This window comes from Aquarana catesbeiana, linkage group LG11, assembly GCF_042186555.1.
Source record: "Aquarana catesbeiana isolate 2022-GZ linkage group LG11, ASM4218655v1, whole genome shotgun sequence".
Lineage (NCBI taxonomy): Eukaryota > Metazoa > Chordata > Amphibia > Anura > Ranidae > Aquarana > Aquarana catesbeiana.
In genome coordinates this window covers 47,924,462-47,948,370 of record NC_133334.1, presented here as the reverse complement: position 1 = coordinate 47,948,370, position 23,909 = coordinate 47,924,462, and the positions used below count along the sequence as shown (strand labels likewise).

General features: G+C 44.3%; 1 protein-coding gene across 2 annotated transcripts in view; it reads left to right on the top strand.

Annotated features, from left to right (window-relative positions):
* Positions 1-16,768, top strand: part of PEX16 (peroxisomal biogenesis factor 16) — a 49,038-nt gene extending 32,270 nt beyond the window's left edge. For both annotated transcript variants that reach the window (XM_073604265.1, XM_073604264.1), the window contains 5 exons: positions 3,177-3,329; positions 6,759-6,831; positions 10,426-10,545; positions 14,333-14,397; positions 14,480-16,768. In XM_073604265.1, coding sequence (XP_073460366.1) covers positions 3,177-3,329; positions 6,759-6,831; positions 10,426-10,545; positions 14,333-14,397; positions 14,480-14,538 — 470 coding nt within the window. In that variant the 3' untranslated portion in view covers positions 14,539-16,768. The remainder of the gene's footprint in view (positions 1-3,176; positions 3,330-6,758; positions 6,832-10,425; positions 10,546-14,332; positions 14,398-14,479) is intronic.
* The last annotated feature ends 7,141 nt before the right edge of the window (positions 16,769-23,909 follow it).

Here is a 23,909-nt window from a genome sequence, read left to right as displayed (position 1 = left end):
AGTGCACGTGCTCAGCGTCATAACCAGAGGTTGTCTTTGGGAAATGGATGTATGAGTGCTGCCAGCGTTGCTGCAGAGGTTGAAGGGGTGGGGGGTCAGCCTGTCAGTGCTCAGACCATACGCCGCACACTGCATCAAATTGGTCTGCATGGCTGTCCTCCCAGAAGGAAGCCTCTTCTAAGGATGATGCACAAGAAAGCCCACAGTTTACTGAAGACAAGCAGACTAAGGACATGGATTACTGGAACCATGTCCTGTGGTCTGATGAGACCAAGATAAACTTATTTGGTTCAGATGGTGTCAAGCATTTGTGGCGGCAACCAGATGAGGAATACAAAGACAAGTGTGTCTTGCCTACAGTCAAGCATGGTGGTGGGAGTGTCATGGTCTGGGGATGCATGAGTGCTGCCGGCACTGGGGAGCTACAGTTCATTGAGGGAACCATGAATGCCAACATGTACTGTGACCAGGCCTGTGCTGGCCATCGGGACTACCGGGAGATTCCCGGTGGGCCGATTGGCAGCGGGCCACTACAATGACTCAGATGTCAGACAGTGACTGTGTCACTGTCTCTCTCCGTCTGAGCGTCGCCTGGCGCCGGGCGGCTCCGCTCCTGCACTCGGCGGGCCGGCCGCCGGCGTCACAAAAGAACAGGCAGGCATTGACACTCCCCCAGGCACTCCCCCTAACAGCTATCAATATAGCTATTTGGGCGGCCTCTTTGTCCCGGCGCCGTGACGTCACTCACGGACGGAGGGCGGAGGCGGCCCGGGGACATAGGAGGAGGCGGAGCAGAAGTTCTGAACCACCACCAGCAACAAGTACAGAGAGACCAAGGCTATAGTGTCACTGAGTCTGTCATCATTCAAGTAAGCAGCAGTGCAGCACTATAGTAATAATAACTTTTCTAATAATAATAGTAATTACTAGTAAGTAACTGAATATACAGCATGGAGGGGGGGAGGGGTAAATCTGTACTGTATAAATGTACTGCCTCTGGTCATGGTTAAATTATTCATCAGTTACCATGGCCAGTGGCATTAAATTAATAATTGACCAGTGGCATTAAATTAATATTAATGCCAGGCATTAATATTAATTTAATGCCACTGGTCAATTATTAATTTAATGCCACTGGCCATGGTAACTGATGAATAATTTAACCATGACCAGTGGCAGTACATTTATACAGTACAGATTTACCCCTCCCCCCCTCCCCCCGCCATGCTGCATATTCAGTTACTAAAAGTAACTGAATATGCAGCATGGCGGGGGGAGGAGGGGGTAAATCTGTATTGTAAATGTACTGCCATTGGTGATGGTTAAATTATAAAGTAACTGAATATGCAGCATGGTGGGGGGAGGGGGGGAGGGGTTAATCTGTACTGTAAATGTACTGCCACTGGACATGGTTAAATTATTCATCCATCAGTTACCATGGCCAGTGGCATTAAATTAATAATTGATCAGTGGCATTAAATTAATATTAACCACTTACCAACCGGCCCATAGCCGAATGACGGCTGCAGGGCGGTTGGATAACTCTGGGAGGACGTACTATGACGTCCTCCCAGAATTCCCCTCTCGCGCGCCCCCTGGGGCGCACACCCGAACACATCCGTGACCACGCATCACGGATCCTGGTAAATGACCGCTGATCGCGGCCGTTTACCATGTGATCTCGCCGTCAAATGACGCCGTCTGATGACGCCGGTTCCTCTCCTCCCCTCCTGTGTACTGATCGGTACACAGTGAGCGGGGAGGGGGATGGATGGATGTCTGCAGCGCTGTGGGCTGTATGTGTAGTGCCCACAGCGCTGCACAGAGACATCCATCCATCCATGCTCAGCCATCCCTCACTACTATGCAATGCTGTGCAATACTCTGCAATACCCCCACACTACTCTGCAATACTCTGCAATGCCACCACAATACTCTGCAATGCTGTGCAATACTCTGCAATGCCCCCACAATACTCTGCAATGCTGTGCAATACTCTGCAATGCTGTGCAATACTCTGTAATGCCCCCACAATACTCTGCAATGCTGTGCAATACTCTGCAATGCCCCCACAATACTCTGCAATGCTGTGCAATACTCTGCAATGCCCCCACAATACTCTGCAATGCTGTGCAATACTCTGCAATGCCCCCACAATACTCTGCAATGCTGTGCAATACTCTGCAATGCCCCCACAATACTCTGCAATGCTGTGCAATACTCTGCAATGCCCCCACAATATTCTGCAATGCTGTGCAATACTCTGCAATGCTGTGCAATACTCTGCAATGCTGTGCAATACTCTGCAATGCCCCCACAATACTCTGCAATGCTGTGCAATACAACAGTTTATATACTGTTTTTGTGTGTGTTTGAAAAATTAAAGTGGGCCGGTCTGGATGAAGTCCAGGGCCAAATTTTTGTCCCAGTCCAGCCCTGACTGTGACATACTGAAGCAGAGCATGATCCCCTCCCTTCAGAGACTGGACCGCAGGGCAGTATTCCAACATGATAACGACCCCAAATTCACCTCCAAGATGAGCACTGCCTTGCTAAAGAAGTTGAGGATAAAGGTGATGGACTGGTCAATCATGTCTCCAGACCTAAACCCTATTGAGCATCTGTGGGGCACCCTCAAATGGAAGGTGGAGGAGCGCAAGGTCTCTAACATCCACCAGCTCTGTGATGTCGTCATGGAGGAGTGGAAGAGGACTCCAGTGGCAACCTGTGAAGCTCTGGTGAACTCCATGCCCAAGAGGGTTAAGGCAGTTCTGGAAAATAATGGAGGCCACACAAAATATTGACACTTTGGGCTCAATTTGGACTTAGGGGTGTACTCACTTTTGTTGCCAGTGGTTTAGACATTAATGGCTGTGTGTTGAGTTATTTTGAGTGGACGACAAATTTACACTGTTATACAGGCTGTACACTCACTACTTTACATTGTAGCAAAGTGTCATTTATTCAGTGTTGTCACCTGAAAAGCTAGAATAAAATATTTACAAAAATGTAAGGGGTGTACTCACTTTTGTGAGATACTGTACATTGTAGGTATGTAAAAACAATTGCCATACCTGGAATTCAGCTTTAACTTGGTGACCAGTTTTAGTTCAAATTGTCTGAAGCATTTTTTGAGTCTTGTTTCTTTTTTCTTTTCTTTTTTTCCTAATTTTTAGCTCCCTCTGGCCGCAGTCGGTTTTGGCGAAGCCCTCAGGTTCTAGATGGAAAGCAGAGGAACGGTCTAGGTGACAACAATGCATCATCCACCGACCTGGGGACTCTGGGCACTATGGCAGAAGCAGTTCACATACTGCGCCCCATCACTCACTGTATCCTTGTACATCTGTACTGCAATATTCTACAATACCCAGCCTGAGAACCCGGTGTATAAAGTACTACTGGAGCCGATAATGTGGGTAATGGATTATGGCATCCTCTTTACTTACAGGATCAAAGCCAACATCTAAGAGTGGATTCACATACGTCCGGTGTGTTGCATTAAGGCCGCCCATTCAAATGAATGGACTGCCAGGGCACCAGAACAGAGAAAAAATGAACATGTACCATTCTCAGCGATCCAGCGCAACACATGGCAGTGCAATACCATATGCTGTGGTGTGCTGCAACTCCGGCATAATATTAAGGTGCAATACGGCACTGCGGCAAACCTAAGTATATTACCACATCGCTCAGGTATGAATGCAGCCTTAATGCATGAGAATGTAAATGTAAGAGAAGCAGGCCCCTCCCCTAACTAGCCAGAATCCCTAATAACTCCACCCACATTTCTTCAAAAAGACATCTAATTTAAAGGAGAAGTACAGTCAAAGCTCAGTTGGGTGTACTTCTGTGGATCACAGGATGCAGTTTGTTCTGCACTCCCGTGGCCCATTTTCAGCAGACAGCCATCTGAAGCCCGCTGTCGGCTGATGTCACAGAGCCGGTCCAGGCTTGGACAAGATCGCGACCATATGGTTGGGATCCACCCAGAAGCCTGGACCGGTGTTATATTGAAAAATGCCTCCTGTCGAATATTGCACAGGTCTGCGCATGTGTAGTACACAACGTCACTCCAGCTTATATGTTGATCAGCTGGCGTGACGTCAACACAACGCATGCACAGATCGTCTGAGGCAGTATTGTTGCAACCCGCCCTTAAGCTAGATACACACTAAGGCGGTTATTTACTAAAGGCAAATCCACTTTGCACTGAAAGTGCACTTGGAAGTGCAGTTGCTCTAAATCTAAGGGGTAGATCTGAAAGAAGGGGAAGCTCTGCTGATTTTATCATCCAATCATGTGCAAGCTAAAATGCTGTTTTTTTTATTTTCCTTGCATGTCCCCCTTGGATCTGCAGCGACTTTACTTCCAAGTGCACTTTCAAGTGCAAAGTGGATTTGCCTTTAGTAAATAACCCCCCTATACAATTTTCTTTAATTTTTTTTCCCTTTACATTTACCAAAACCATATATAATGAGGTCAAGCCTTAACAGTTTAAATTTGTATGCAATCAGGCAGGCCCTTGCACTACATTAGTTTTGGTAAATCTAAAGGAAATCAAACAACAGAAGTTGTATAGTGTGTATCCAGCTTTGGACGCAGGGAAAACCCGCCCTTCACCGCTAACAAAACACGCCTTTCACCACACAGAAAACTCGCCCACAACAGTGAGGCAGAATCTGAAAAATACGCCCTCCCTCCTCTGTTTGCATAGCGCCGGATACTGCCTCCGACAATCTGCGCATGCTCTGTGTTGACGTCACGCTAGCTGATCGGCATATCAGCTGGAGTGACGTTTGGTACTGCGCATGCGCAGATCGTCTGAGGCATTTTTCGACTGGAGGCAGTATTCGACAGAACACCGGCACTGACGGTCACCAACTCTCTGCTCAGGGAGCTGTGAGAACTGAGCGATCAGACATGTTCGATCGCTCGGTTCTCAGTGTTGGAGCCAGTGGGGGACAGAGGCAGCATTGGACCAATGCTGCATCTACCTAGGTAAGTATGATTCCAGAAAAAAAAATCCCATACTTCTCTTTTAATTGAGAATAGAGTTCACTAGACTGATCTAGATTATTGCCATCCATATCCTGCCTAGGTGGAAGGGATGTCCCTGAAATAAACCATCTGCATTAGGTAATAGTCAGGGCCAGAATACCTTTTGCTGATGATCTGGCTTAGAATATTGTGGCAGCTTAAAGTATAACTAAAGGCAAAACTTTTTATTTGTTTTGGTAAGAGTGGAGATGGATTGGAACCCCTGTCAGGTTCTTATCGCTGTCTGTGTCCCCGTCTCCCTCTCTATTTGTCCTGTTTACTATTATCATTGAAAGTAAAAGAAAATCCCAAATTTTGGATCGTCCCCAGAAAAGTAATAGAGGGGAAATCTTCCAATGGGGACACTAGTTGTGGTGACCTGGGGGGCACCAAGGGATTCCCTTAATTTGCACAAAATCAAAGTGTGATATATATATATATATATATATATATATGGAATTTGGAGATACGACGGAGGCTTAGAAGAGCAATACAAGGGACTTTTTGAGATAAGACTACATACTTGAATAGAATAAAAAAATAAAAAAATTCTAGTATGTATTCTGATCTCAAAAGTCCCTTGTATTGCTCTAAGCCTCCGCCGTATCTCCAAAAGTCCTTCTTCCCCCTTTTTTTTTTTTTTTTTTACCCCCATGTAAGGGGTTGGATACATTAATTCTCCATGGTCCCACCGTAATTTTGTAAATATTTTTTTTTAGTGTCACTTTAACCACTTCCCATCCCACACATAGTAATATAACGGCCACAAGGTGGCTCTGTCATCCCGGGCGGCCGTCATATGACGTCCTCAGCTTCCTGGTCGTCTTGGGGGCGGCACCTGCCGCGTCACTCGGGAGCCGATGTGCACGCCCGGCGGCCACGATGTCCGCCTGGCACCCACGATTGCTTGTCACAGAGCAGGGACGTAGATCTGAATGAATGAGTGACTTGTATAGCGCTACCTATGCGAACTGAATCGCCTCAGGGCGCTTTTTGCTGTGTGTCTAAACGCACAGATGGCGATCAAATACCACCAAAAGAAAGCTCTATTTGTGGGGAAAGAAATGACCAAAATTTGGCAACAGCGTTGTATGACTGCGCAATTGTCATTCAAAATGTTAGAGCGCTGGAAGCTGAAAATTGGCATGGGCAGGAAGGGGGTGAAAATCCCCAGTATTGAAGTGGTTAAGATAAATTCATATTCTTTTTACTAGTTTACATTTAAAATCTGTTTAGTAATTTTAGTTAAATACATAACTGTATTTATTAGTGTGTTTTTTTTTTTTTAAATATCTATTTGGAGATCAGCTTAAAGGAGAAGTGTAAAGCCAAAGCTATATTTCAAACTGCACTGCTGTAACCCGTTTTCAGCTGACAGTGGGATAAAGTCCGCTGTCGGCTGACATTGCTGAGCCGGTCCAGGCTTGGGAAAGATCCCAACTTTACAATCGGAATCCATCCAGATGCCTGGACCGGCAGTTGGCTCAGCCTCGCATTTAGTGGGCCGTATGCCTGCAAAAAAGCAACAGAGGATATAATTCTTGATATAGCACCCGTGGCTTCAACTAAAGGGGTTAGTGGTTGGGGGCAGTAAAAGCATGGTTCACCTGGGATTTTACATCCCCCCCCCCTTCCCCCAACCACTAGTGTAAATGAGCCCTAATCGTGCACCAGACATGGTAAATGTTTTAATGCATTGAACCTTAACCTACTGATCACAGTGGTAGGCTTAGCTGTATGGGGTCAGAAATCCTGGAAGCCGTGGCTCCTGGCAGCTGCCTTGGATGTTGGCAGGTTAGTTTTACTACAGTTCAATCTTCAAATTTATTATGGGGCAGAATTGGGTAACTTGGCGCTAAGATATATTATTTATTTTCATGGTTATAGACAGATGATCGCCCCTGGATGCAAATGACATGTGTCACGGGGTGTTTATCTGTCTCTAAGTTCATGTGCAATTATACAGTGCCTTGAAATTCTCCACATTCTGTCATGTTACAGCCAAAAACGTAAATGTATTTTATTGGAATTTTATGTGATGGACCAACACAAAGTGGCACATAATTGTGAAGTGGAAGGAAAATGATAAATGGTTTTCAAAACCTGTTACAAATATGTGAAAAGCGTGGCATGCATTTGGAACCAATTGTCTTCAGAAGACACCTAATTAGTAAATGGAGTCCAACTGTGTGTAATTTAATCTCAGTATAAATACAGCTGTTCTGTGAAGCCCTCAGAGGTTTGTTGGAGAACCTTAGTGAACAAACAGCATCATGAAGGCCAAGGAAGACACCAGACAGGTCAGGGATAAAGTTGTGGAGAAGTTTAAAGCAGGGTTAGGTTATATTAAAAAAAATATATATATATATCCCAAGCTTTGGACATCTCACGGAGCACTGTTCAATCCATCATCCGAAAATGGAAAGAGTATGGCACAACTGCAAACATACCAAGACATGGCCGTCCACCTAAACTGACAGGCCAGGCAAGGAGAGCATCAGAGAAGCAGCCAAGAGGCCCATGGTAACTCTGGAGGAGCTGCAGAGATCCACAGCTCAGGTGGGAGAATCTGTCCACAGGACAACTATTAGTCATGTACTCCACAAATCTGCCCTTTATGGAAGAAGAAAGCCATTGTTAAAGCCATAAGAAGTCCCGTATGCAGTTTGTGAGAAGCCATGTGGGGGACACAGCAAACATGTGGAAGAAGGTGCTCTGGTCAGATGAGACCAAAATTGAACTTTTTGGCCTAAAAGCAAAACGCTATGTATGGTGGAAAACTAACACTGCAAATCACCCTGAACACACCATCCTCACCGTGAAACATGGTGGTGGCAGCATCATGTTGTGGGGATGCTTTTCTTCAGCAGGGACAGGGAAGCTGGTCAGAGTTGATGGGAAGATGGATGGAGCCAAATACAGGACAATCTTAGAAGAAAACCTGTTAGTCTGCAAAATACTTGTACTGCTGGAAGGTGAACCTCAATCCCAGTCTCAACAACCCTAAACATACAGCCAAAGCTACAATGGAATGGTTTAGATCAAAGCATATTCATGTGTTAGAATGGCCCAGTCAAAGTCCAGACCTAAATCCAATTGAGAATCTGTGGCAAGACTTGAATATTGCTGTTCACAGACACTCTCCATCCAATCTGACAGAGCTTGAGCTATTTGCCAAAGAAGAATGGGCAAAAATGTCCCTCTCTAGATGTGCAAAGCTGGTGGAGATATCCCCAAAAACTTGCAGCTCTAATTGCAGTAAGAAGTGGTTCTACAAAGAATTGACTCAGGGGGGCTGAATACAAATGCACCCCACACTTTTTTCACGTTTTATTAGTAAAATATTTTGAAAACCATTTATCATTTTCCTTCCACTTCACAATTATGTGCCACTTTGTGTTGGTCTATCACATAAAATCCCAATAAAATACATTTACGTTTTTGGTTGTAAAATGACAAAATGTGGAAAATTTTAAGGGGTGTGAATATTTTATTTTTTTTTTTTCAAGGCACTGTATATCTGTCCCTAACTGCGGGTAATCAGTTCATGTGTAACTGCTTCTGAACACCCACAGACCGCTGTCTGTCTGTCTGTCTGTCATTGCTTTTTACAGGCTGAGAAGAATTCTTTGCATACACTTGTAAATCCATCAGCAGAAATTCACTGGATTCCTTCCAGATCTGTGATAAAAAAAATCCTGTGTAAATGAGGCCCAAACCTTTTTTTTTTCTATTTTTTGATAGAATTAAGAATTGTCTTTTTGCTTTCTGTGCCCCATTGGGTAGGTTTCCCTTCAATTCTTACCCTGGAGACACTGCCACAAATAGGAAGAAATCTCTCCAAAGCTAAGGGAAGGCCCATCTTTGGGTCATCATACACATTACAATCTGACCAAACAACCTTAGATTTACTTAAACTATGTAACAGGAGGGCTTATTCACATGTACAGTGCTCTCTGGAAAGCAAGATCTGCGTTCGGATAATCCTCACTGCCTGCTTTAACCCCTTGGACCCTGTGCTACCATGCCTCAACCCATATGCATTATACGCAGTTGTGTGGCCCCATTCACTTGCATGGGTCGCGATTGACAAGTGGTAGCGCCAACTGAAAGCAACCGAGGGTATAACTTCTACGATGCTTAGCTTAGTAGACTAGACAGAGAACCAAATTGCCTGCACTTGAGAGAAATGTGCTGGATGTTGTCGTATCTCCACTGGTTCAACCTCCATATTAGCTGTGCTGCCACTCACAACAGATCAGGGAAACCCAAATGGAACTCTATAAGGAAAGGAACAAAGGAACAAATTTATCGTTATAGTACAGGATCTCACAAAAGTGAGTACACCCCTCACATTTTTGTACATATTTTATTATCTTTTCATGTGACAACATTGAAGAAATGACACTTTGCTACAATGTAAAGTAGTGAGTGTACAGCTTGTATAACAGTGTAAATTTGCTGTCCCCTCAAAATAACTCACCACACAGCCATTAATGTCTAAACCGCTGGCAACAAAAGTGAAAATGACCAAATTGGGCCCAATTAGCCATTTTCCCTCCCCGGTGTCATGCGACTTGTTAGTGTTACAAGGTCTCAGGTGTGAATGGGGAGCAGGTGTGTTCAATTTGGTGTTATTGCTCTCACTCTCTCATACTGGTCACTGGAAGTTCAACATGGCACCGGTCCCAACAGTGCCCACCAGTGCTGCCAATCAGTGCCACCTCATCAGTTTCTTTTCCCTTTTTTTTTTTTTTTTTTTTCATTTGTTTTAGCAAAAAATAAAAAACCCAGTGGTGATTAAATACTACCAAAAGAAAGAAAGCTCTATTTAAGTGAACAATAATTAATTTGGGTACAGTGCTGCATGTGCAATTGTCATTCAAAATGTGACAGCGCTGAAAGCTGGCCTGGGCAGGAAAAGGGTAAAAGTGCCCAGTAGACAAGTGGTTAAACTTTGACAATAAAACCTGGAGGCGGATTGGTTTCTTTTATTACATTTTTATTCATTTTCCAACATATCCATTAAATCATACTTCATATCTATAGTATTCATATATTATCCAAATAAATACACCCTTATCATTAACAATTCTTCCCCCTCTCTTTTTTTTTTTTTTTTTTTTTTTTTTTGAGGGGCTGATTGGTTTCTGTGCAGAGCTGCACCAGATTTTGCACTCTCCAGTTTTAGTAAATCAACTTCAATATAATATTAAATTGTGTATATGCGTAGGAAATAATAGTAGCGAATCAGATATCAATTTTATGCCAGAAAAGAAATAGAATTGCCCGACGCCTGGTTGCTATCACCTCTCAGCTCTTTGCCTTCAGTTATGTACAGAGGATGATTACATTTTGTCTAACGGTTTCATGTTTCTAATTTCACAGCTTGTCAATATTACGTGATATCCCTGAGCTGAGTCGCAGGGAACACGCAGAGCTGAGACGCAGGACCCTCCTCCTTCTCTATTACTTGGTGCGGTCGCCATTTTACAACAGATACACAGAGTGAGTTCCCATCACAGCTATACAGTAATGTATGGAAAGCCATAAACTTCCACATTCAATCTTCTTTATAATGCATAGGATGTGTTTTTGTTTTTTGTTTTTTTTTTTAAGATGGGGGCAGAGGTGTATTTTTCAACTTAAGGCCAAACTCCGTGCAGATATAAAAGGCGCAATTAATCTGTTGCCATATATGTGCGGTGACAAAAGGGTGGGCTTTAATGCCAACCTGCTGAACATAAGGTATGTGTCACTGGGAGGCTGATATTTCTATGCTGACAATGCACTCCCAGCACAGAGACCAAGCAGTCAGACAGCTCTCCGTCCCGACTAACGTTCAGTAGCCACTAGGACCGGCGCCCGATCATGAGACCATTGTGACAGCCAATCACTGTGGTCACATGATCACCGATCTTTCCTGCCTCCCTGGGCATTCAGGACTTTTCAAAGGGACGCCAGGACGGGTGGGAAGAGGTTAATATATGATTTTGTGTTTTTACATGAAAGCAGTGTAAGTACTGGAATTCGACTCTGTATCAGCCGCTTGCAGTCTTTTGTACAGCAGAGCTCAGACTGGGAAAAGGAGGAATAGCTCAGGTATCTAATCCATTTATGTGCTGACAAGGGATATTCTAATAGGAGGAGAGGGCAGAGAGATGAGCTCATCAGCCTGCTCCTTCTCCTTTCACTGCCAGTCTCAGGCTGGGGGAAGTTGGGCTTTAATGATCTTCTGTGGTTGGATTTTTCATATTCTACTTTATATTGCTGGGATAAAATTGCTTTGGATATCCCCAGAACATCCTGAACAGAGGCATTGCAAACCATATTAACGTGGACATATACTCATGTAACGGGTGAAATACCTCTTCTGGAGAAAATGCTGCTCCATGTTCCCTTCTGTACTGCTGCAATAACCAATCAGCCTAGGTATATGATCACATGATATTTTCTGCAGGGAATGGGAACCCTGATCATCTTCTGCAGGTGATGGGAACCCTGATCTATCTTCTGCTGGGGGATGGGAACCCTGATCTATCTTCTGCAGGGGGATGGGAACCCTGATCTATCTTCTGCAGGGGGATGGGAACCCTGATCTATCTTCTGCAGGGGGATGGGAACCCTGATCTATCTTCTGCAGGGGGATGGGAACCCTGATCTATCTTCTGCTGGGGGATGGGAACCCTGATCTATCTTCTGCTGGGGGATGGGAACCCTGATCTATCTTCTGCAGGGGGATGGGAACCCTGATCTATCTTCTGCAGGGGGATGGGAACCCTGATCTATCTTCTGCTGGGGGATGGGAACCCTGATCTATCTTCTGCAGGGGGATGGGAACCCTGATCTATCTTCTGCTGGGGGATGGGAACCCTGATCTATCTTCTGCAGGGGGATGGGAACCCTGATCTATCTTCTGCAGGGGGATGGGAACCCTGATCTATCTTCTGCAGGGGGATGGGAACCCTGATCTATCTTCTGCAGGGGGATGGGAACCCTGATCTATCTTCTGCAGGGGGATGGGAACCCTGATCTATCTTCTGCAGGGGGATGGGAACCCTGATCTATCTTCTGCTGGGGGATGGGAACCCTGATCTATCTTCTGCTGGGGGATGGGAACCCTGATCTATCTTCTGCAGGGGGATTGGAACCCTGATCTATCTTCTGCAGGGGGATGGAAACCCTGATCTATCTTCTGCAGGGGGATGGGAACCCTGATCTATCTTCTGCTGGGGGATGGGAACCCTGATCTATCTTCTGCTGGGGGATGGGAACCCTGATCTATCTTCTGCTGGGGGATGGGAACCCTGATCTATCTTCTGCAGGGGGATGGGAACCCTGATCTGAATGTCAAGGTATTTATTGATGTTAGCTGCACAAAAGGGAACATGGAACAACAGCATTTCCCCCAGGAAAGGTCATTATTTCAGCCCTTCTATGTCTCTCTATTTATCCACTCTAGTTAACATACCTTTTTTTTGTTACCTTTAAGTCCATATCAACCGTGTATTGTATCTGCGTTCATATTGTGTATGAATGATAAGATTTTATTTAAATCCATGAATCGTCCTTTTTTTTTTTTTTTTTTTTTTTAAGTTGAAGCCTCCAGCATTGTATTATCTGTGCGTTACCTGGAGGCATGTGCTTCTACACATCCTTGTCAGTAGAGGGCAGTGTTCCATGTAAAATAATGATAATATTTTAGGAGCTCTAAACCCAATGGCTAAAATCTCACAAAAGCTGTAACAATATTCATATAAATACAAAAATTGTTTTAAATCTCCTTCTTTCTTTCTTTTTTAATCTTTAGGTTTTATTAAAATAATACACAGTGATCCTGTCACCATGAGGGTCCTTGTTCAGACACTTCCTATTATAGGGTAACAACTGCCTGTGCCCTTGCATTGTCACCATAGGCATGCACAGACAGGGATGTGCCTGGGGACACCCTTATCACTCTGTTTGTTGCCGATTTTCCCCCTACTGCCTGGGTTTCCCCGTGTTGTGCCCCCTTCCCCACAGTGATGCTGGCTTCCTTCCTCTCTTCTCCCCCTGGCTGCTGCAGGGGATGTTTCAGAATGGAGAGCGGGGAAAGGGCTATTTAAATATGTAATTTACCAGCCTCTTCCTTTTCTAAATGAACACACTCACTCACTGTGTTTATTCATAACTGAAGCATAGTGAACTGTTTACTATGCTTCAGTTTGTGACTGAACAGGAAGCCGCTCAGCACAGAGCACTTCCCATTCATTAACTGTCCAGTGCAGCTGAGGCTGCAGAGAAAGGAATGTGTGTTTTGAGCTTTGGAGTGCACACCCTAATGCAATAGGCTGCGCACACCTATGAATGTCACCTTGTCCCAAGCAGTAGCGCTGACACACAATGCGCAGGCATGATCCACCATTGTCCCCAAAGGGCAACCGAACCGGAGCAATAATAAAGAGCTACTACATGAACACGTATAGTAAATGTAGGCAGGACTTGGCCGAATGAGGCTGATGGAGGTCAGCACCACTAAGATGTGAAAAAGAAGCTAGCAATTTAGTATTTTATTTTAACCCTTTCCCACCCAGCATGGGCATCCCTTTACTGGGTCTTTATTTCCAGTGGTGAAAAGGACTGCTCAAACACACGACCCCTGTGATTGGCTGTAATAGAGTGAAATCGGACGCCGCTCTCCCAGCAAGCCCATGTGCAATAAAGATGAGGAGCAACCTCTATGGCTAAGCCCCAGTGGGTGGGGTGAAACGCGTTGGCAGAAAAACGTAGGCTGAGGTCATTCCTCATCTTTATATCCAATGGGCTGGCTGGGAGATCAGCGTTTTATTGCAGGTGATTTCTTGCATGAATATAGAAGGACACCGGCACCTCGTATCCTAAGATCAGAAGAGAAGGATTTCCTCTTTGGCTTGAGTGAAGCTCCATGCTTTAGTCTTAGGGCATTGTGATTGGCTGTCACAGTGGTCACATGATTGGGGGCCCTATCCCATTGGCTCCCGATCATTGACTCTGAGCTGTCTATGACAGTCTAGTCGCTGTGCTGGGAGAACACATTAAGTATGCTCTCACCACAGAAGCCTCAGCCGTCCATGGTGGCGTAGGTGCGGTGTGTGGGCATTAAACCCAACCTTCTTTGTTACTGGATATATGTGTTATGTGGCGAGCAAGACGTTAAAAAGTGGCAATTGTTTGGCACACAGTGCTTTAGCAAACCTGAAGTTATTTAGTTGTGGTTTGGATTTTATTTGATGTTCCATGATTTGTTTATTTTGACATATTTTTGATTCTTGGGCAGAATTCGATTGCTCCTCCTCCTGCGCCTTCTAGGAGATTATGTCCCAGGACTCGGGTTGGTGGCACGTAAGTAATAAAAACGTAAAAAATTTTTTAACCCATATTCATATTCTTTCAGCTCTATAACCCTTTGTTTGCTTCTCCCCAGGTCCCCTCATGGATTACCTACCTGTCTGGCAGAAGATTTACTTCTATAACTGGGGCTAAGGGTGGCCTGCCCTGGTACACTATCGGGAGCTGGGCTATGCTTGTGAATTTCATACAAGCAGGACAGAGCATGGATCATACCACATTACTTGTCACCTGATTACTGCTGATCACATGGGACAAAATGGCCAAACGACCATACACTGAACTGTGTTTGTTTTGGGGTTTTTTTTTTTGTTTTTTTTTGTTTTTTTTTAACTTCACAGCAAAACTGTGACTCCGCTCCCAGGTGACATCCTGCCCTGTGACATGACCAGAACCTTACCTGTTACCTTCTTTTATACCTCCTGTGACAATATTGTCACTGGATCACGTGACTCTAGAACAGCCTTTCTCAACCTTTTACCCAAGAGGAACCCCTTAAATAATTTTCAGGTCTTGGAGGAACCCTTACTAAAACCAATTCATTGGTGGTCAATGGGGAGAATGCTTTTTTCATTGGTGCTCATTGGGAAGAATGCTACTTTCATCAATGGTCAGCCTGAAGAATGCTCCTCACATTTTTGGCCAATAGAAAGAATGCTCCTTACATTGGTGGTCAGTCTGAAGAATGTCTCCTTTCATTGGTGATCAGTCTGAAGAATATCTCCTTTCATTGGTGATCAGTCTGAAGAATGTCTCCTTTCATTGGTGGTCAGTGGGAAGAATGTCTCCTTTCATTGGTGATCAGTCTGAAGAATGTCTCCTTTCATTGGTGGTCAGTGGGAAGAATGTCTCCTTTCATTGGTGGTCAGTAGGAAGAACTGTCTCCTTTCATTGGTGGACAGTGGGAAGAATGTCTCCTTTCATTGGTGGTCAGTGGGAAGAATGTCTCCTTTCATTGGTGGTCAGTGGGAAGAATGCCCCCTTGCAGGAAGCTAAAAAGATCATTGGTGTTTATTTGGCACTGGACCTGGAACTAGCACCGTCAGATGGGAGCCACAGCTCAAGAAACCCCCAGCAACCTCAGAAGGAACCCTAGCATTCCACAGAATTCTGGTTGAGAATGGCTGATCTAGAAGCACATGGAGCGACATGAATAATATGAGACTTGACCAAATTAAGTTAGTATACATAGGCATTTGTATTTTGCTTCTGACATGCTTTTTGAGGAGCATTTTTTGGAGGATAGGGAAAATCACAAATTTGACCAGAGACCTATGGAATTTTTTTTTAATAGGGGACACAGAAATAAATCTATAGGCTTCCATTGCTGACCCTCTTCTTAAAATTCTAGTCACCTGGCTCTCTTGTTTTAAAGGAAATCTTTAACATGAAGGCTGCCATTTCAGACTTATTCTGCAAATGATAGTTGCCTGGCTGTGAATGTCAATCTTGTTTCAGAACATCGAGTCGCTGACCCGGAACAAGGTTGTAGAGAATGAGGTCTGACTCTCCTCTGACTTATCTGTACTTGTTCTAGCTCACTGCTATTTTCAGAAGTTGGTCGGCAGGTTTACTTTAATCCTTCGAGTTGATCGCCTATAAAAAGCATGCAGCTTAAAGTCAAAGCTCCTAGTCTGTTTACTTGGTCCAGGTCAGTGACTATAAAGGTATGGAAGTCACTGGGTCAGATTGACAGCCAGGCAACTTTCATTTTCAGAATAGCTGGTCAGCAAGAGTAGCCCCGTACTGCTCCTAGTTTCCAAAACAGCTGCACACCACTTCCATGAGGTGAAAAATAACTTTATTTTTCCAGCACATGCACAATCAACAGCTATTGTGTTTCACCACCACTTAAACATAATTGCTCTATGATTAAGCCCCAGAAGACAGGACGAAACACATTAGGGCAGCTGGATGGAATGTTTGTGCCTTTACTGGAAAAATAAGATTGTCTGTAACCTCATGGAAGTAGTGTGCAGCTCTCAATAAACTGCGATGCAAAGATTTGGCCCCTGGAGGCACTAGTGGGCTGAAGAAGAACACAGCGGCGGGCTGTGGAGCAGCTTTACATTGATTGTATGAGTATTTTCTCCTGTATTCCTTTAATTTACCTGACATCAATACAGTGGCCCAAAGCAAAAGGTCTTCTGTCAGTCTGTCTATCTGAGATTCTTGGATACTAACTGATACCTTTTTTACAACCAGATTCCAGCTGTCCTCTTTGTATTCTATGGGGCAAACTTTGTTCTCTTTGGTTACAATGTTTCCTGACCCATCATGAATTCATGCAAGTGATACAGAGGATTTTTCTCTGTCATTGTTTAAAAGACTCAAATCAATACAAAATGAATTTCTATTTTCCTCACTGGGAATTTGTATAACTTTGTGTTGTGTGGAGTCATTATATTTAAAGCTCACTTTAAGTCTGATGTTCACACTTTTGCGACTTGTCATGCACCTATGGACATCAAAGTTGCATGGCAAGTCGTACTTCATGTTTTTCCCAATGATAGCCATTCATATATGTGAAACTAAGGCTCCATTCATACTTGTGCAACTCGTTATGCAACTTTGGACACCAAAGTCACATGAGACATCGTGCCCCATATTTTCCAATGGTAACTTCAAAGTAGTTCATGCACTACTTTGGTCCGACTTTTTATGAAACTTGAGGGCCATAGACTTCAATGTTAACCCTCAAAAGTTGTATGAAAGTCGTACCTGAATGTTCTACAATGCAACCGTTGTGCAACATTTGTCCATTATCGCTGGTCAAAGCCAAAGTCGTATTAAAGTTGCACTCCAAAGTCGCACGGTGTCGTACAATTTGACTGGAGCCTTAAAGTGGAAGTTCAGCCTAAAGTTTATCTCTAAATCTACAGGCAGCCACAATCTAAGACTAACCTATCTAGCCCTGTAAAGCAAAAATCGCTATACATACCTTTCTGAAGCCGATCTGGTCCAATCTCCAGCGACTAAAGCTCTGTGCAGGAGACAACCGACAACAGCTGGGAAGTGACGTCACCCATAGAGTTACTATGGTGCTCCCATTATGGGCTGCAGCTTCTAGACCCTCCTACACGGGGAAGCCGCTGATGATAGCTCAGTGTGGGACCAGACCAGATCGGCTTCAGAAAATGTATGTATAGCAATTTTTGCTTTATAGGGCTAGATAAGTTAGTCTTAGATTTTAGTTTTAGGCTGAACTTCCAGCTTAAGGTAGTTTATGCATTACTTTTGTCCAACTTTCATGCAACTTGAGGGCCTAATGCCGCGTACACACAATCGGACTTTACGGCATACTTGGTCCGGCGTAGCGGATTTCGTTGGACAATTCGATCGTGTGTGGGCTCCAGGGGACTTTGTTTTCTCAAAAGATTGTCGGACTTAGATTTGAAACATGTTTCAAATCTATCCGACGGACTCGAGTCCGGTTGAAAAGTCCGCTCGTCTGTATGCTAGTCCGACGGACAAAAACCCACGCTAGGGCAGGTATTGGCTACTGGCTATGGACTTCCTTGTTTTAGTCCGGTCGTACGTCATCACGTATGAATCCGTCGGACTTTGGTTGATCGTGTGTAGGCAAGTCCGTTCATTCGGAAAGTCCGTCGAAAAGTCCGCCGGGCAAAGTATGCCGTAAAGTCCGGTCGTGTGTATGCGGCATTAGACTTCCATGTTAACCCTCCAAAAGTTGCATGAAAGATGTACCTGAATATTTTACATGCAACAGTGGGTCTGACTTTGCAGTGGGACAACAAGTCACATCTAAGTCGCAGCCATCCAAAGTGGAGTCGTACAAGTGTGAATGGAGGTGACTGTGTCAATGTAGCACAAAATCCTAAAAGAAGGTGCACCCAATGAGAAGATAAATAAGGCTAAATTTTGGAGGTGTACCGAAACAGAAACTTCAAGATGCACTTGGCAAAAACCGAAAATAAAAAAAAAAAAAAAAAATACAATTATTTATAAAAAATATATATCATATTCAACTTTTTAATTAATATCATGAATTTTAAATGAACATGAAAAGCTCAAGAAAAATGCATCCCTTTAAAGTCTATGTATGTCTTCAAACTGGTCCGTTGCGTTCCCGTTGTGTTGTTAAAAATCTTGCTTGCTACATTTCTGGTCAGTTAAAAAAAAAAAAAGGCACCAAAAACGCACTTCCCAGTTGAAATGCATTGAAAACGCATCAATAACGCACCCGTGTTGCGTTTTTGATGCAGTTTTTGAGTCACATGACGAAAAACACTCCATAAGCACAGTAAAATTGTGGTAAAATCGCAGCAAAATCGCATGCATTTTTTAAGCCATTATCGGCATCTTTTACTCTATCGGCAAAATGCAGAAAACATCATTTTTCAGCCGATATGTTTCGGCCACCAAAATTTTGGTGCATCTCTACTACATTTGCATAGATGGCCAGAGGTAGCTAAACGTTGTCTCCGGACACAGTGAAATCTGTGTTTTGGCCACATATACACTGGCCAGTTAGCTGCAGCCAGAACTCCGCAGAAAGGCCAACCTTGGATGCACACAACTGTGTCCAGGGTCGATCGGAGGCTTTATTTGCATGTGGTTACTTGTGAACAGTAGTGGCGCTGGCCATTGACTTGTACAGGGTACAAATCTGACAGCCGTCACTCTGTGTGCACAGGCAGCGTTTAGTACCACCGGCGAGAATCCCTAGGTTCTCAGCCACCCCTATGTGGCCGTGTGATTGTAGCCTTACCTCATATCTTTGGCTGTTCATGTCTCATACCTTCCCTCTGTACCAGTGCTGCAGCCTCTGTCAGTCTTTTCATTATTTGACATTTCCTGGAGTGTCAAATGCCTGTTTTTCCTGTAATGCGGCGTGCCCCCCCCCCCCCCCCCCCCAACCCCTGCATCACTGAATCCTGTAGCAATGTAGGGGTCAGATGACAGAACCATAGGAACACCAGCATATGATACTCCTGGAGAGACTGGTGAGTCTGACTGAGACCACAGCATTAAAATGGAGAAACAATATGAGATGCGGGCTGCTGGAGAGGTTTGTTACATCTACTAATGCAGGAAAGTGCTGTTTTTATCTGTTTAGACCTGGTTCACACCTATGCTGTTTGCATATACCAGGTGCATTTTGGGCTTTTCAATACACGTTTTTGATCGATTGAAGTCTATTGAATCAAAAACACAACCTGCTGGTCCCTGGCCTTTTCCATAAAATGCACAGATGTGAATGTGACCCATAGGAAACCATGTTAAATGGGCTGTAATGAGTTTCTGCAAAACTGAATACGCACAAAGAAAAAAATGCATAGGTGTGAACCGTGCCTTAGGGGTCAGACAGGGTCTCTTTAACATTCACACAAAAAAAAAAGCACCTGCATTATTTCTGGACAATACAGCACATCACAACGAGACCCAGGACAGACCTGCAAAATGCGGGACTGTCCCGGGCAATCCGGGACATGTGGTCTGTCACCCTAGCACAAGCCACATTGAGGTGAATGCAATGTGTTGTGGTGTGCTGACGGCAGAGGCATTGTTTATAGTGTATATGTACATTGGGGTCAATAGAATGCCTGCACGTGTGTGTGTGTGTGTGTGTGAATATACAATAAAGATCGCTCTCATCAGAGCAACATGGCTGCCATTGCTGAAGCCTCTTTCTAAAATAGTTGGTTGCTTATTTGTCATGCTGACCTTTTGTTTCAAAACCTTTGAGGCAGTGAGCTAGACAAGGACTTTTCTCTAGCTTTCCATGATTGTCGGCATATCTGATCCAGGTCAATGACTCAGAATATATGGAAGTCAGTGAGTGTCAGCAGGCATTTCACATTTTCAGGAGGAGCTCAGCAATGGCAGCCCCGGTGTTTCTTTAACATAGTTACATAGTAGGTGAGGCTGAAAAAAAAGACACAAGTCCATCAAGTTAACATGTTTAGTGTAATCATCTGCAGCCGAGATATTTGTGTTTTTTACTGCACAGTGGGCACCTGAGGTCAATGAGGCCTGTATCAGCAATCTTCTGCTCCTCAGTCTCTTTAGAACTATCAAAAACATATTCATCAGCACATCCTGTAGCTCTCAAGGAGCAACTTTAAGGCTCGGTTTCAACTATTGCAACCCCAAAGTCGCGCGATTTTGCCGAGATTTTACCATGATTTTTTTTTTGCCTCGACTTGAAGCAATGCCTGTGTATTCTTGAGGTCTAAGCACCTCAAGTTGCATCAAAGTGGGACCAAAGTAGTGCAGGGACTACTTTGAAGTCGCACAGATATGAACGGTACGACTTGTCATGCGACTTTGCAGTCTCAAGTTACATGAAAAGTAGCACTAGTGGAAACCGGGCCTTAGGGGCAATTTGCACCATCCTGTTAGGCCTGGTTAACACCTATGCATTTTTTGGTGCATTTTGCAAAAGCGCAATACAGTCCATTTAACATGGTTTTTGATGCATTGTTTGTGGTTTTTAATCTGCCTAACAACAAAAACATCTCCCTTTTAGGGAAAAAAAGCATTAAAATGCAAAATGCGTCAAAAACCTGTGTGCAAAAAATGCAAAGCGCACCGCAAAAAGCCCTGCAGAAACGGATCAAAAGCAAACTGCATCTGTGTGAACCAAGCCTTAGAAAACGCACACCACATCTTTAATCTGTCCTGATAAAATGGAACACGGTGCAGATTTGTTTTGTGTGGTTATTATGCATCCTTTTCAATGCACTTATTACAATGCATACTGCAGTGTAGTGTGTTTCCATTTAACAATAAAGTAATTTTCCTTTTTTCCCAAACGTAAAAGACTTTTTCACCAATGCAGTTCACTACTCTCTGTTGCAGCCCTCTGTTGTGAACAGCTTTATAGAATATATTTGTAACTAGTATTCATGCGCTCTGTGACCTTCATTGCAGTGCCCCAAAATGTGAACGGGCCCCCGGCTCAAGTAGGAAAAGCAGTGTTTCAGAGCCTTGCAGGACTCCATCAGACAACCGCGCCTGATGATAAAGGAATCTTGCGAGATTCTGAAACATTGATTTTCTTACATGTGAGCCATAACCATCTAACCCACAGAGATTCATCTCCAGAGCCAAAATAGTCTCCTTAAAAAGCCCTGTCACACTGGGGCAGTGTGGGCGGCAGGTGTAAAGCGCTGCTAGTTTTAGCGTTGCTTTTCAGCCGCTAGCAGGGCGCTTTTAACCCCTGCTAGCTGCAGATGAAAGGGTTAAAAGCACCCGTGTTGCGGCCATTCATTTCAGTGGGCAGGGGTGGTGTAGGAACGCTGTATACACCGCTCCTCCACCGCCCCAAAGATGCTGCTTGCAGGACTTTTTTTCCCGTCCTGCAAGCGCACCTCCCCAGTGTGAAAGCACTCGGACTTTCACACTGGGGAGGTTAGAGAGGCTCTTTTGTTAGCGCTAAAAACGCCTGAAAAGCACCCCAGTGTGAAAGGGGTCTTGGAGCCACAAAAACTTTAAAGTGGAACTAAACCCTCCTCTCCTTTTCAGCCAAGGAAGCTGCCATCTTAGTTCGATCTGCAGCTTCCATGGTTCCTGCCAATGTCATCAGTTATGACACCAGCCATTTGATGGTTTGACAGTTTGGTTGAGAGCACAACCACTGTGACGGTTACATTCCCGGCATGTCTGCAACGTAAGGCCCCTTTCACACGGGCTTTCTGATCAGGTCCGCCTGTCTGTTTTTTGTCCGCTGACATCCGATCCTGTCCGTGAAATCCAGACGGATGGAGACCCTATTTTCCATCCGTCTGGCAGATTGGATGAAAATGGCCAGGCAGGTCCGTTTTCATCTGATCTCCCCATAGAGGAGAGTGGGGCTCTGACAGGTCCGTCAGAGCACAGTGAGCGGAGAAGGACCTGTCATCTGTCTGCTCAGCAGGGATTAGCGGATCGATCCCCCGCTGAGCAAAGTACGAAGTGCGCCAGGCGGACCGCCAGTGTGAAAAGGACCCTAACAGGTTTTTCGAATCTGTTAAATCTAATGCCGCATACACACGATCGTTTTTCTCCTCGGATAAAGATGTGATGGTTTTTCCGACGGAATTCCACTCAAGTTTGCCTTGCATACACACGGTCACGCAAAAGTACGCTGAAATTACGACCGTTAGGAACGCGGTGACGTACAACACTAAGACGAGCCGAGAAAATGAAGTTCAATGCTTCCGAGCATGCGTCGAATTGTTTCCAAGCATGCGTAGGGATTTTGCGCGTCGGAATTGCCACAGACGATCGCATTTTCGGATAGGAACTTTTCGCGACCGAAAAATTAAGAGCATGCTCTCAATCTTTTGCTGGCTGGAATTCGGCCAGCAAAAGACCGATGGAGCAAACACACGGTCGCATTTTCCGACGAGAAACTCTCATCAGTCTTTTGCGGGCCGAAATTCCAATCGTGTGTACGCGGTATAAGGGTTTAGTTCGTTTTAAAATATAAGCTGACACAGAATTTTTTTTTTTTTTTTGCATCATGTAGAAATATTTTAAAAATATATTTCAAATGACCATGTTATTTTATTTATCTACTTGAGCCTGCTTTTCTTTTTTTTTTTTTCCTTTCTCATTTCTAGTACAGCTATGGCCTTTTGTGATTATAGTTAAAGTGTAGCTGTCATTTGTAACAAGGCAGCCATGTAAGATCACTTTTTGAATATGGCTCAAACAGGAGCGGGGGGGACGACATCACGCATACAATATACCTAATTTTGATACAATATATATTTATTCTGCAATATTTATTATACTTAGGCTCAGGCTGCATGGGTGAATAAATTTCTGCTTCCGGTGGCCTTCCTGCAGCTTCCTTTGTAAGATTTGGATGTTGAAATCCATTCTGATGCTAATGAAATAACCACCAACAAGCAGTTTTAAATTGCTACGTACTTGCTGGTAGATCTAAAGTAGATTTTATAGTCCGAGGGGGGAATTCAGTAAAGCTGCTGCGCCACTTTTCTGGCGTTAATCCCTCTTGTAAATGCATTGCACCAAATTCACAAAGCATCTGCAACACTTTTGGTTATGACAGCGACTCCTGCGACAAATTCCAGTGGTTCTAAAGTGCGCCATTTTTACGTTGCACCAAATTCAGAATAAGATACCAGTTTGTATCTTACAAAAGTGGAACTAATTAAAGTGGTAGTAAACACTGAATTTTCATTTTAACCTACAGTAAGCTTACTTGTAGGTTAAATGATTATCTCCTAAACCTGCACCATGTAAGAGATATTCTAGGTGATGTCACCGGTGCATGCGCTCTGAAGGAGTGGCATACCCATGCTGTTCATTCAGAGCTCTGTGCCGCAGCCCTGACACCTGGGCGTATGCGTGGGAGGGACGTCATCAAAGCTCGGCCATTCAAGTGACTGCAGCCCACAACCTCGAAAGTCCAGGTGAGGATGGAAGCCTCTGCAGTGGTGACAGCGTGCCGCCATTGGGTTTAGTTTCAAGGTGAGTTATTCATAATGTGCTAATATGCAATGCATACTAGCACTTTATTTGCCTTTTAC